This window comes from Schistocerca americana, chromosome 5 (assembly GCF_021461395.2).
Source record: "Schistocerca americana isolate TAMUIC-IGC-003095 chromosome 5, iqSchAmer2.1, whole genome shotgun sequence".
NCBI lineage: Eukaryota > Metazoa > Arthropoda > Insecta > Orthoptera > Acrididae > Schistocerca > Schistocerca americana.
The window spans coordinates 50,896,783-50,911,883 of record NC_060123.1 but is presented as its reverse complement, the minus strand read 5'-3'; the positions used below and the strand labels follow the sequence as shown (position 1 = coordinate 50,911,883).

Sequence of the window (15,101 nt, the reverse complement as noted above, 5' to 3'; positions counted from 1 at the left end):
CTTTGTGCTGTACATTTTTTATGTGCCTCACTGTCTGATTACCGTTAACTGCTCCCAAGTAAAGCACCAAATGTTTTGTGGCTTTTGTCCCCTTATAGATCACAAATTCTCTCCATTTGACAAGCACATATTTTTGGACACCATTTAAATATAATACACAAAACTTATGAGTAATTTAGATAAAAAATTGCAGCTTTTGATGCTGATCGCTCTCCGAGTTTCAAATGAACATATAGTACACAGTATTTAAATGAGCACAAAAAGCTAAGTCTCTTGACATTATGATAGAAGCAAAAATACAAATAACAAGTCAAGTAAAATTATCACAACATACATTGCCATCTCAACTTGTGTGCCTCTTTGAGCCACATCTGTTCATGTCATCACATTTGTTCTAAGTGGCACCAATTTTAATAAAGGCCAATTTTTCTATTGGCTGTTAAATCAATCATCAGTTTCATTAATAATGCCAACTTAGAACTACCATTTGGATGTGTGAGGATGAAGCTAGCCATATCTCATTACGAATCTGGTTTCATAATATGTGTGTTATGACTTGATTAATTCAGTCTGTATAAATTAAAATGGCTTTCATGGTAAAACAATACATGATACAAATAAGTGACTTTTACCTGTGACTGCTGCAACTATGCTACCGATCACCATTTACATCTTACAGTAAGTCTTGTTTAACTGTACGGGACTGTGCGGCTGGTCCCGGCGGAGGTTCGAGTCCTCCCTCGGGCATGGGTGCGTGTGTTTGTCCTTAGGATAATTTAGGTTAAGTAGTGTGTAAGCTTAGGGACTGATGACTTTAGCAATTAAGTCCCATTAGATTTCACACACATAAAAAAACACACACATAACTGTACGGACTTGCATGCATTTTTGTTTAGTTTCAGAAATCTCAAAACATAGCCCATTTTCAACAGTTTGGCCATACAGCTGAATTTGAAGGTGCAGTGAATTCATCTTTTCAAACCGAAGTTTCCTGTACTTAGTTTTGATTTAGGTCATCAAGTAAATGTATATTAATATCATAGTCAATATTTTGCACTATGCACACAATAGTTAGTGGAAGGAAATCATGTGATGGCTGCATGCTACACCCTCCCTGCTCTCAGCAGCTGGGCTTTCTGAGCCTGTATGTGCCTGCAGAAGTTGGTGATCAGAAACCCAGTCCTGTTCTTTCCCTGTCGCATCAACTATCCACTACCTTCAGCTCTTCTGTCAAACATACATCATTCTGCATAAAAACAAAGATGAGGTGACTTACCGAACAAAAGTGCTGGCAGGTCGATAGACACACAAACAAACACAAACACACACACAAAATTCAAGCTTTCGCAACAAACTGTTGCCTCATCAGGAAAGAGGGAAGGAGAGGGGAAGACGAAAGGAAGTGGGTTTTAAGGGAGAGGGTAAGGAGTCATTCCAATCCCGGGAGCGGAAAGACTTACCTTAGGGGGAAAAAAGGACAGGTATACACTCGCACACACGCACATATCCATCCACACATACAGACACAAGCGGACATATTTAAAGACAAAGAGTTTGGGCAGAGATGTCAGTCGAGGCAGAAGTGTAGAGGCAAAGAAGTTGTTGAAAGACAGGTGAGGTATGAGTGGCGGCAACTTGAAATTAGCGGAGATTGAGGCCTGGCGGATGACGAGAAGAGAGGATATACTGAAGGGCAAGTTCCCATCTCCGGAGTTCGGATAGGTTGGTGTTGGTGGGAAGTATCCAGATAACCCGGACGGTGTAACACTGTGCCAAGATGTGCTGGCTGTGCACCAAGGCATGTTTAGCCACAGGGTGATCCTCATTACCAACAAACACTGTCTGCCTGTGTCCATTCATGCGAATGGACAGTTTGTTGCTGGTCATTCCCACATAGAATGCATCACAGTGTAGGCAGGTCAGTTGGTAAATCACGTGGGTGCTTTCACACGTGGCTCTGCCTCTGATCGTGTACACCTTCCGGGTTACAGGACTGGAGTAGGTGGTGGTGGGAGGGTGCATGGGACAGGTTTTACATCGGGGGCGGTTACAAGGATAGCAGCAACAAACTGTCCATTCGCATGAATGGACACAGGCAGACAGTGTTTGTTGGTAATGAGGATCACCCTGTGGCTAAACATGCCTTGGTGCACAGCCAGCACATCTTGGCACAGTGTTACACCGTCCGGATTATCTGGATACTTCCCACCAACACCAACCTATCCGAACTCCGGAGATGGGAACTTGCCCTTCAGTATATCCTCTCTTCTCGTCATCCGCCAGGCCTCAATCTCCGCTAATTTCAAGTTGCCGCCACTCATACCTCACCTGTCTTTCAACAACTTCTTTGCCTCTACACTTCTGCCTCGACTGACATCTCTGCCCAAACTCTTTGTCTTTAAATATGTCTGCTTGTGTCTGTATGTGTGGATGGATATGTGCGTGTGTGCGAGTGTATACCTGTCCTTTTTTCCCCCTAAGGTAAGTCTTTCCGCTCCCGGGATTGGAATGACTCCTTACCCTCTCCCTTAAAACCCACTTCCTTTCGTCTTCCCCTCTCCTTCCCTCTTTCCTGATGAGGCAACAGTTTGTTGCGAAAGCTTGAATTTTGTGTGTGTGTTTGTGTTTGTTTGTGTGTCTATCGACCTGCCAGCACTTTTGTTCGGTAAGTCACCTCATCTTTGTTTTTATATATAATTTTTCCCACGTGGAATGTTTCCTTCCATTATATTGATACATCATTCTGCGATTAACACAGTACCAAATGGGCATAATATCACCTGCCGACACTTCGCGATGGGATGAAAAGTGGAAAATTTGCCAGAACATTTCTATGCATTGACCAGTTTACTCGGCTGATATCCGAAGAAGATTTTCTCCCTGAAATTTGGCGAGTTAGCCTACATTCACAAAATTGTTGATGTTCAAGTGTTTGAATATGAAGCTAATCTTTTTAATAAGTGTAGATTGCATATTATTTTATTGATTTATACATGACCAACTTCTCGTTTCCATGAGAACCTCTCATCCTTGTGTGCACCCCAAAGTTTACATACTGAATGGATTTGTACAACAATATCTTCATCCACAACAGTTTGTTTGTTTAGTGTTTCTGGTTCAAAGTGTATGACATTGGCGTTGCCCAGAATCCTCAAAATGAATTTGTGTGTTTTTTATGATTTTCTGCACCTCTTAACTTAGGCCATACTTCCTGCCCAGAAGATACCAAATGAATCATTGGTAGCATTGTAAAGAGGAAATCAATGATATAACATATACGAGGGTGAGTCAAATGAAAACCTTAAGTATTTTTTAAATATTATTTATTGTGCAGAAGTGGTACAAAGTTGTATCACTTTTCAACTCCCCCTCGCTCAATGTAAGTCCTCCAGCACTTACAAAGTGCATAAATTCCTTTAGAAAAAAATTCTTTTAGTAGTCCGCGCAACCACTCATGCACCGCGTGGCATACCTCTTCATCAGAACGGAACTTCTTTCCTCCCATTGCATCTTTGAGTGGTCCAAACATATGGAAATCACCTGGGGCAAGGTCTGGTGAGTATGGTGGATGAGGAAGACACTCAAAATGCAGGTCTGTGATTGTTGCAACTTTTGTATGGGCAGTGTGGGGCCTTGCATTGTCATGTTGCAGAAGGACACCTGCTGACAGCAATCCATGTCGCTTTGATTTGATTGCAGGCCGCAGATGATTTTTTTAGGAGATCTGTGTATGATGCACTGGTGACAGTGGTCCCTCTAGACATGTAATGCTCCAAAATGACACCTTTTTCGTCCCAAAAGAGAGTCAACATAACCTTCCCTGCTGATGGTTCTGTTCGAAACTTCTTTGGTTTTGGTGATGAGGAATGGCACCATTCCTTGCTCACTCTCTTCGTTTCCAGTTGGTGGAAGTGAACCCAGGTTTCGTCCCCAGTAATCTCTTTGTTTCCAGTTGGTGGAAGTGAACCCAGGTTTCGTCCCCAGTAACGATTCTTGCAAGGAAGCCATCACCTTCTCGTACAAAGCGCTGAAGAAGTTCTTCACAAGCATCAACACGCTGTACTCTCATTTCAGGAGTCAGCTGCAGTGGCACTCATCTTGCAGACACTTTGTGAAACTGGAGCACATCATGCACAATGTGGTGTGCTGACCCATGACTAATCTGTAAACATGCTGCAATGTCATTAAATGTCACTCGATGGTTTTCCTTCACTATGGCTTCAGCTGCTGCAACATTCTGTGGACTCACAACTCGTTGTACTTGACCTGGACGAGGAGCGTCTTTCACTGAAGTCACACCATTTGCGAACTTCCTACTCCATTCGTAGACTTGCTGCTGTGACAAAAATGCATCACCGTACTGAACCTTCATTCGTCAATGAATTTCAATAAGTTTCACACCTTTACTACACAAAAACTGAATAACAGAACGCTGTTCTTCCTTAGTGCAAGTCACAAGTTGGGCAATCATCTTTATACTGATACTGCGATGGTATGTGTGCATCTGCACTATGCTGTCACCTACAGGATATTCTGCATGCTGTTTGTAGCACGCTTACCAACTTACAGGATAACGGTGCGAAATTTTGATTTGTTATTACAAATGTAAGGTTTTCATTTCACTTGCCCTCGTAAATAGGAATGATCCCAAGATGAAGCCCTGAGAAACCCCCAAACTTATGTTTCTTATCCTGGATCTTATCCATTGTATTACTTCTCAACCATCACATCTAATTTCTGAGTATTGTTTCCTATCTGCTGATGTGACTTTTATTAATAGCATGAGTTTTCCACTGGCAACATTACTTACAAGTTCAGATAACATACACCAAGGTGACTTTGGAGGAATATAAGAACACTCCTGCTATTTGGTACTTGTCATTAATCCTACCAAGTGCATAATCAACAAAAAACATTGCTGCTAACAGTACCTCAATCATTTCTGAAACCTGGTGCAAATCTCTTAATGTGTGAGCACTTTTACAATGTGTGAGGAGAATTTTAAGCATTACTTTTTCAATCAGTTTGCTAAAAGTTGAAAATGGTTCTAGTTCTGTACGTCCTTTTATACAAAATTTTGACTACAGCTAGTTTCAGCTCACCGGGAAAAATATCTTCTAAATACTGTTTATTAAGTGAAGTGGTGGTTTGTCTAACTTCTATTTGAATTTCTTCAGTGAAAATGGAGAGACTTCATCCAAACTTGCAATGTCTTAAGGTTGATCAGCTCCAGAATATCTTTAATGCCTGCTGCAGGAATGTTGCTGGAGTTCGCTTTACCGTTGACATTGCAGCGACATTGTTCGTTGTTTTTTATGGCTTTTATAATGCGTACTGCAGGTAGGCTCCTGGAGTTCACTTACCACTGACATTACAGTGACATTGTTCACTGTGTTTTATGGCTTCTATAAAGTGGTCATTAAAAAGAATGCTGATAAGAAAGATGTCAGAAATATCATCATTATTAACAGAATAAAATAATGGAAACTCCAGGTTGGAATATCAACAGTGTAGCAAAAGATGGTCACTACCCACTGTAAAGATGACATGTTAAGTTGCAGAGAGGCAGAATTAAAAGACACTTACACATGAGCTTTTGCCACAGCCTTTGTCAGAAAAAGAAAGAAAAACACACACCATTTATTTATACGAGCAAGCACACCTCACGCACGTATGACTCCAACTTTGGCAGCTCGGACCAGAATGCAGCTATCACGTAGAATGGAAGCAGAAGTCTGGACCGGGTAAAGGGATAGCAAAACTGGTGAGGGGAGACAGGAACACTGTCTGGCAGAGTGTACAGGGACCAGACTGCCAACAGGTGCAGTATCAGGAGGTTGTGATGCAGGGATGGGGAAAATGGAGCGAAAACTAATTCTAGTGCTGGTCTGAGTTGCTTTTTGTCTTGTGTCATCTGTTGCAGACCACCATCATTTTGAAACTTTTCTGAACTTTGCATCTTCTGGCTAGTACTTTCTGTTTTCTATCCCCTGTCTTTCTTTCAGAACTGACACTTTTCCTGCTTGTACATCTCTTTATGTAGAGCTGAGTTTGTCTACCCTATGGAAGCTATAAATTTATTTATGAAAATATTTCTAAGATGGATAAAGAAAATTTTTTCAAAAAGTATGTAAAATTACTAACTTCTTTCAGAAGCAGTGACTCACATCAAATACCACCCTGTTGAAACCACTATCCAGGCATTTATATTGATATGACACTCTCAAAATTATCAGTAAGCACAAATATGCATAGATGGAGAGTGTATATTGACAACTCACAGTACCCCATTCCTGTTAGCAGTTACCCTAAACTTTATAGATGGAAACTTGGTGTTTATTTTTGACCGCCCACATTTCCTTCCCCTGGATCTTGAGTAGCCTTTCATATATTCTTACCACCCCTTTTCTTCCTGCCCATCATTCTCATCTGTTCGAAAAAGGGGCCCTTGATGCCAAAAGACAGTAATTTAACATTTTTCTACATGTTTCTATGTATTGGTGTCTGTTGAGCATATTATAAATATTTTTAGCTTACTGGTGATTCTTGTTCATGGGTATTCCTACTCCTTATTTTCAGTGTTATTTTTATATGGTCATTTTGAACTCACCTGACATAGATGCTTTGTATCCTTTTCTCACTGCAGTTTTGATGTAGGAAGGTACTCTGTTCTTCACATTTACAAATGTTCTGAGGCGGGTTACACATCTAGGTTTTATGTTCAGCATTATATAGTGATAGATTGATCTTGTCTTTTTCAGTGAACTTTAACATTTATGAAACTTTTACATTTCATTTATTTCTGATTAAAAGAAGTACTTGATCAATTTTGTTTATTATTCTGCTTCTTTTCCTTTAAAAAAAGGAAAAAGAAGGAAGAGAAAGCACAGTGGTTAGTGATAGAACATACTGATTTCAGTGCCTGATGATTCACAGTATTTCTATTCAATTATTATAGCTTTTTTGTAGCTTGTTAAAGGCTCTCAAATACAAAATGTGTCTTCTTTTTTTTCCAGTATATTCTGTCCTCAGGGAAAGACTCACTGATAAAGTTATGGGAGCTTTCAACAAGTAGATGCCTAATTGCATACACAGGTGCTGGTACTACAGGTAAGTGACACAGAACTTGTGATTTATCAAGATTTCCTAATGTGGCAACTAACTGATTGTTTTCCTGACATCTAGTCAGATTATGGGGTTTAATTTTGCTCCAAATTGCATCTAAAGAGATGCTGTGCATGACAGAGTGGCACACTAAGGCAGACATGCTCACACATCAACAAGGATTCATAGAAGCGCAACACAGGGGACGGATTAAGTTCCAGTTCTGGGTTCTATATGCTATGCGTAGGGATGGGAAAATGTAGCATCTATTTTTGGAAAAACTCAAGTTTATTTTTATCAACATTCTGTCTCTTTTTCTTTTTTTTTTTTTTTTTTTTTTTTTTTTTTTTTTTAGTGCTTAGATGCACAAATTAAAAGGTTATCACACTAAATGATGCTTGTTAAATGTAGCTGACGACAAACAAATTGGCTGTTTAAAAGCTGGCTACTGTGGCTGAGTGGTTCTAGGCGCTTCAGTTTGGAACCACACTGCTGCTAAGGTCGCAGGTTCGAATCCTGCCTCGGGCATGGTTGTGTGTGAGGTTAGTTAGGTTTAAGTAGTTCTGAGTGTAGGGGACTGGTGACCTCAGATGTTAAGTCCTACAGTGCTTGGAGTCATTTGAATTTGGCTGTTAAAAAAAAAAAAAGAGCTGATTGGGAATTTAGTGACTTACATAGAACTATCGAGCCACTTCACGTGGAAGTAGAACTGAAAGTAACTTTATTTTAATGTTATGGAAAGAATTTCAGCACTCTCAAAAAATGTGACAGTTTTGTTTTGCAATCAGTATAGAGCCGACTGCAGGCACTATAGGCTGTTCTAGGGTGCGAATGCTCAGAATGTTGAAAACGTGTTCGAACTGCAAAAATGAGCCATCCGAATAATGAACAAGAGCCACAAAAGAGCCAATGTGTTGAGCTATTCAAAAAATGGGTTGTTCTGACAGTTCCAAGTGAATATGTGTTCCAAACTACAGTATATAAACATTGAGCAATCTGTAGCAAACAGCGTCATACATGATCATCAAACATTGATTGCTTGTACCTGGGTAGAATGAATACAGCAGAGACCCAAACCTCTGTGTTTTACCAAGGAGTCAAGATGTGTTATAGACTGCTGCACACAGACTTCACAGCATGATTCCTCACATACTAGCATTACAAGAATGTCTCTCACAAAATTCCATCCTGCGCATATTTCGGGCAGTAAATAAACGTTAGAGGGTGGCAGGCTGGCAATGCTGTAATCACATATATGGTAACTACGTCTGTCAGCATATAGTAGTGGTGCTGTGCAGTTGGTGTAGTGGGTAGTGTTTTTTGTTAGCATGCAGGAGGTCGAAGGTTCGATTCTGGGTCAAGACTTATTTGATTCTATTTGCTAAATATAGTCTGCATGGTACGTTATCTGATGTCTTAATCATCATACAGCAACTACAGTGGGTCTTCTACAAACCATTTGCAGTTAAGTACAGTTGTTTTCATTGGTCAGCTTTTAAAGTAGCCTTTTGAATTTTTTGGATGTGAACCATTTCGTGCCACTGCGTCTGCTAGATTCCAGATCTGTTTTCTGTGTACCCTATCCCAGTGGGCCCATTGAAATTATTTGCAAAGCACATTGTTAGCCCTACTGGTGACATAAAGAAAAAAGGAAGGAAGGAAAGTAGGTTGGGTTTAACACTCCCAAAATCTAGGTCATTAGAGATGGAGCACAAGCTCGGATTGTGTCAAGGATGACAAATGAAATCAGCTGTGCCTTTTCAAATGAACTACATAAAATAAGGGAAACATTCCACGTGGGAAAAATATATAAAAAAAACAAAGATGCTGTAACTTACCAAACGAGAAATCGATGGTCTGTTGATAGACTCAATAAATAACACACAAACACACACACAAATCTCAAGCTTTCGCAACCCACGGTTGCTTCATCAGGAAAGATGGAAGGGGAGGGAAAGATGAAAGGATGTGGGTTTTAAGGGAGAGGGTAAGGAGTGATTCCAATCCCGGGAGCGGAAAGACTTACCTTAGGGGGATAAAAGGACAGGTATACACTCGCACACATACACATATCCATCGGCACATATACAGACACACGCAGACATATGTAAATGCAAAGAGGTTGGGCAGAGATGTCAGTCGAGGCAGAAGTACAGAGGCAAAGAAGTTGTTGAATGACAGGTGAGGTACGAGGGTCGGCAACTTGAAATTAGCGGAGGGTGAGGCCTGGTGGGTTACGGGAAGAGAGAATATATTGAAGGGCAAGTTCCCATCTCCGGAGTTCTGATAGGTTGGTGTCAGTGGGAAGTATCCAGATAACCCGGATGGTGTAACACTGTGCCAAGATGTGCTGGCTGTGCACCAAGGCATTTTTAGCCACAGGGTGATCCTCATTACCAACAAACACTGTCTGCCTGTGTCCATTCATGCAAATGGACTGTTTGTTGCTGGTCATTTGCACATAGAAGGCTTCACAGTGCAGGCATGTCAGTTGATAAATCTTGTGGGTGCTTTCACACGTGGCTCTGCCTTTGATCGCATACACCTTCTGGGTTACAGGACTGGAGTAGGTGGTGGCGGGAGGGTGCATGGGACAGGTTTTACGTCGGGGGCTGTTACAAGGGTAGGAGCCAGAGGGTAGGGAAGTTGGTTTGGGGATTTCATAGGGATGAACCAAGAGGTTATGAAGGTTAGGTGAACAGCGGAAAGACACTCTTGGTGGAGTGGGGAGGATTTCATGAAGGATGGATCTCATTTCAGGGTAGGATTTGAGGAAGTCGTATCCCTGCTGGAGAGCCACATTCAGAGTGTGATCCAGTCCTGGAAAGTGTCCTGTCACAAGTGGGGCACTTTTGGGGTTCTTCTGTGGGAGGTTCTGGGTTTTAGGGGATGAGGAAGTGGCCCTAGCTATTTGTTTCTGTACCAGGTCGGGAGGGTAGTTGCGGGATGCGAAAGCTGTTTTCAGGTTATTGGTGTAATGCTTCAGGGATTCAGGACTGGAGCAGATTCGTTTGCCACGAAGATCTAATCTGTAGGGAAGGGACCGTTTGATATGGAATGGGTGGCAGCTGTCATAATCGAGGTACCGTTGCTTGTTAGTGGGTTTGATGTGGACATTGCACACAGACCCAGTCTCTCCCATCTACTCAATCTCCCACTTCCAGCTCCACTCCCCCCAAAACCTCAAAATTCTAATCAATACAATCTGGAACCACAACACCCTAATTGAGTAGTTAACCTTTCCTCCAAACCTCTCTCCCAATCCGAAACCTCAGCCCTATCCAAAGGCCTCACCTTCACCCCTACTCCCAGATTCAACCAAACAATCCTTGTGAAAGATTTACTGTCGTACACTTGTACTCTCTGCTGGAAATATCACTTTGCCATTAAGAAAAATAATCTGAATCCTACTCCTAATGATCCAACTCCCCAAGACACTATCCAAATTGAACCCTGTCTGGAACAGTTGCATACTCTGTCACAGTGGGACCCACCTCCTCTTCCTCAAAATCACCCTCTCCAAACCTTTCAGGAATTTTTCACTTCCAGCCTTGCCTCTCAGTCTTTCTTGAAAAACCTTAATCCTACTCCCAACATCACCACAGCTCACCCAGGCTATCCGTGATCTGAAGGCTGACCTATCCATCGTCATTCTTCCAGCTGACAAGGGTTCCACGACTGTGGTACTTGATCGTCGGGAGTATGTGGCTGAGGGACTGTGTCAGCTTTCAGAGAACACTGCATACAAAGTTTGCCAAGATAATCCCATTCCTGATGTCCAGGAGGAGCTTCAAGGAATCCTCAGAACCCTATGCCCCTTACAAAACCTTTCCCTTGACTCCATCAACCTCCTGACCCCACCGACACCCTGCACCCCTACCTTGTACTTACTTCCTAAAATTCACAAACCCAAACATCCCGGCCGCCCCATTGTAGCTGGTTACCAAACCCCCACAGAACGTATCTCTGCCTATGTAGATCAACACCTTCAACCCATTACATGCAGTCTCCCACCCTTCGTCAAAGACACCAACCACTTTCTCAAACGCCCAGAATCCTTACCCAATCTGTCACCCCCGGAAACCATTCTTGTAACCATTGATGCCATTTCCTTATACACAAATATCCCACACATCCAGGGCCTCGCTGCGATGGAGCACTTCATTCCACGCCGACTACCTGCCACCCTACCTAAAATATCTTTCCTCATTACCTTAGCCAGCTTCATACTAACCCACAACTTCTTCACTTTTGAAGGCCAGACATACCAACAATTAAAGGGAACAGCTGTGGGTACCAGGATGGCCCCCTCGTACACCAACCTATTTATGGGTCGCTTAGAGGAAGCCTTCTTGGTTACCCAAAGTTTGGTACAGATTTATTGATGACACTTTCATGATCTGGACTAACAGTGAAGAAGAACTCCAAAATTTCCTCTCCAACCTCAACTCCTTTCGTTCCATCAGATCCACCTGGTCTTACTCCAAATCCCATGCCACTTTCCTCGACATTGACCTCCTTCTGTCCAATGCCCAGCTTCACACATCCGTCCACATCAAACACACCAACAAGCAACAGTACCTCCATTATGACAGCTGCCACCCATTCCATTTCAAATGGTCCCTTCCCTACAGCTTAGGTCTTCGTGGCAAACGAATCTGCTCCAGTCCTGAATCCCTGAACCATTACACTAATAACCTGAAAACAGCTTTCGCATCCCGCAATTACCCTCTCGACCTGGTACAGAAACAAATAGCTAGAGTCACTTCCTCATACCCTGAAACCCAGAACCTCCCACAGAAGAACCCCAAAAGTGCCCCACTTGTGACAGGATACTGTCCGGGACTGGATCACACTCTGAATGTGGCTTTCCAGCAGGGATACGACTTCTTCAAATCCTGCCCTGAAATGAGATCCATCCTTCATGAAATCCTCCCCACTCCACCAAGAGTGTCTTTCCGTCGTCCACCTAACCTTCGTAACCTCTTGGTTCATCCCTATGAAATCCCCAAACCACCTTCCCTACCCTCTGGCTTTTACCCGTGTAACCACCCCCCCGGTGCAAAACCTGTCCCATGCACCCTCCCACCACCACCTACTGCAGTCCTGTAACCCGGAAGGTGTACACGATCAAAGGCAGAGCCACGTGTGAAAGCACCCACGAGATTTACCAACTGACATGCCTGCACTGTGAAGCCTCTGATGTGGGAATGACCAGCAACAAACTGTCCATTCGCACGAACGGGCACAGGCAGACAGTGTTTGTTGGTAATGAGGATCACCCTGTGGCTAAACATGCCTTGGTGCACGGCCAGCACATCTTGGCACAGTGTTACACTGTCCGGGTTATCTGGATACTTCCCACTAACACCAACCTGTCAAAACTCCGAAGATGGGAACTTGCCCTTCAGTATATCCTCTCTTCCCGTTACCCACCAGGCCTCAACCTCCGCTAATTTCAAGTTGCCGCTGCTCATACCTCACGTGTCTTTCAACAACATCTTTGTCTCTGTGTCTGTATATGTGCGGATGGATATGTGTGTGTGGGGGTGGGGGGGCGTGTGCGCGAGTGTATACTTGTCCTTTTATCCCCCTAAGGTAAGTCTTTCCACTCCCGGTATTTGAATGACTCCTTACGCTCTCCCTTAAAACCCACATCCTTTCGTCTTTTCCTCTCCTTCCCTCTTTCCTGATGAAGCAACCTTGGGTTGCGAAAGTTTGAAATTTGTGTGTGTGTTTTTTATTGTGTCTATCAAGAGACCAACGGCTTCTCGTTTGGTAAGTTACAGCATCTTTGTTATACATATTTTTTTTTTTTTTTTGAGTGAGTTATAACAAGTTGATTAATTGCGGTGGATAAGAGGTGTTTAGAGATAATGCATTTTAAAGTTACATACGTAAGAAACAAATTCTGTATATGTATTTGAAATGTTCTTTGTACAGTTTTTTAACTTAACATTACACATTATGTGGTTAAACCCTTCAGACCTGTTGAACATTGCAGTGTACATAAATTTGAAACTAAATAAATTGGCTCCAAATCGAAAAAAATCAATATTATGGCATCTTTTGGACCAAATTTTAATTTTGGAGCCATTAATGGGCTCAGAACCACCAAAAATTTGAGTTCACAGAACCTTCGAAATAGATTGCTGGAATTTCATACATTGTAGTGGCCTAAGTATTTGGTTTTGTACTACTAAAAGTCTTATGCCTGAAGTGGTTCAAGATCATTTACGAACAGCATTATTTGGTCAAGTTCTTTCTCAGCATCCTCACTGTTGTTGACTTAAGGTTCTGGTTCTACTTCGGGACTCAGAATGTCGTTTTATTCCTCTTTGCCTAATTTTTTAAAAGATAATCCTTTGTTGCTGTGTCATCACTGCATTACTGCACCAGGAAACCCAATGATGAAATATGCGGTATGCAAATTCATTTCCATCAGTGTCTATTTTGCTATGTACACTACCTTTGTAGCTAAAATTGAACTCAGAGTGGTTATATTTAGTTATGTGAGGTATTTCATTACCATTACTATTCTTCAAGAAATTTAGTCACTCATATGTAATGAAAGTAAACTGAAGAAAGGTGAAAGTAATTAGAAGCAGCAGAAATGAGAAAAGCAAAAAAACTTAACGTCAGAATTTGGGACCACAAAGTATATGAAGTTAAGGAATTCTTCTACATTTGCAGCAAAATAAAGAATTTGGGACCACAAAGTATATGAAGTTAAGGAATTCTTCTACATTTGCAGCAAAATAATATATGATGGACAAAGCAAGGAGGACATTAAAAGGAGACTAGCACTGACAAAAAGGGCATTTCTGGCCCAGAGAAGTCTGCCAGTATCATAGTTAAATGTGGACTGTGGGAAAACTGGAACAGAAGAGAACCAAAGCCTTTGAGATGTGGTGCTACAGATAAATGTTGAAAATTAGTTGGACTGATAAGGTAAGATATGAGAAAGTTCTTCACAGAATTGGTGAGGAAAGGAATACATGAAAACAATGACAAGAAGAAGGGACAGGAAGACAGGACATCTATTAAGACATTGGAGAATAAATTTCGTGGTATTAAGGGGTATGTCGAGGGTAAAAAATGTTAGAGGCAGACAGAGATTGGAATAAGTCCAGCAAATATTTGGGGTGTAGGTTACATTTGCTACTCTCAGATGAAAAGTTAACACTTGAGAGATACTAGTGGTGGACTGCATCCTACCAGTCAGAAAACTCGTAACTTACCTTTTTTTATTTCCAACAGCATCAGCAAAGCTAACATGTGTTGCAGGTGTAGATTTCTCAATGCGATCAGCAAATTATTGTATGGATGACACATAATTGATGCTAAATTGTTTCTTTAAAAGTCCGAATGCACAGTCACATGCATATTTCAAGTTGCCTACTGGTCTGAATGAGAAATGCAATTCTCTTGTTTTTTCTGTTACAGGTTCTCCAAGTGAGACATCTTAATAAGATGTTGTTCTTGTTCTGCCCTACACATTTGTTAACATGAATAAACATTGCATCTTCTCCATGACTGTAGCTCGCCAAATAATTGTAGCAAGTTCTAACAACAATGTTGTATCCCTTTGTTATTCGTACATTTACTGGCAATAGATTGTCTATTTACAGTCTCTCACATATTCCTGCATATTCCAGTTCTCAATGGGACCAATAAATAAATAGGCCCAGACTGTAAAGGGTTCCCGGATATGTAAGCCTGTTGGGCCACGTCAAAACTGTAGTGTTGTACACAAGTTTATTCACCATCTTCAGAATTTTTCTTAGTCTTTTTAATAGTTCGCTTATGAAACTCCCTTTTTTTGCAACAAGTTGTAGATAGAATCTCATTTTTTTCTGTAGTTTCCATTTTATTATCTTCAGGCACTAAAGCCGTTGCAGATGTGAAATGCCTCTGGTTGGTTTGTTTGTGGGATTGAAGGGACCAGACTGCTGAAATGCCTCTGGAAATATGCACAAAGATCTGACAACTATTTC

General features: G+C 41.7%; 1 protein-coding gene across 1 annotated transcript in view; it reads left to right on the top strand.

Moving 5' to 3' along the window:
* The window catches only part of LOC124615808 (cleavage stimulation factor subunit 1), a 194,700-nt gene that overhangs the window by 152,805 nt on the left and 26,794 nt on the right, over window positions 1–15,101 (top strand). Inside the window, exon 8 of the mRNA XM_047143948.1 lies at window positions 7,017–7,110. Within this exon, the coding sequence (XP_046999904.1) occupies window positions 7,017–7,110 (94 nt within the window). The remainder of the gene's footprint in view (window positions 1–7,016; window positions 7,111–15,101) is intronic.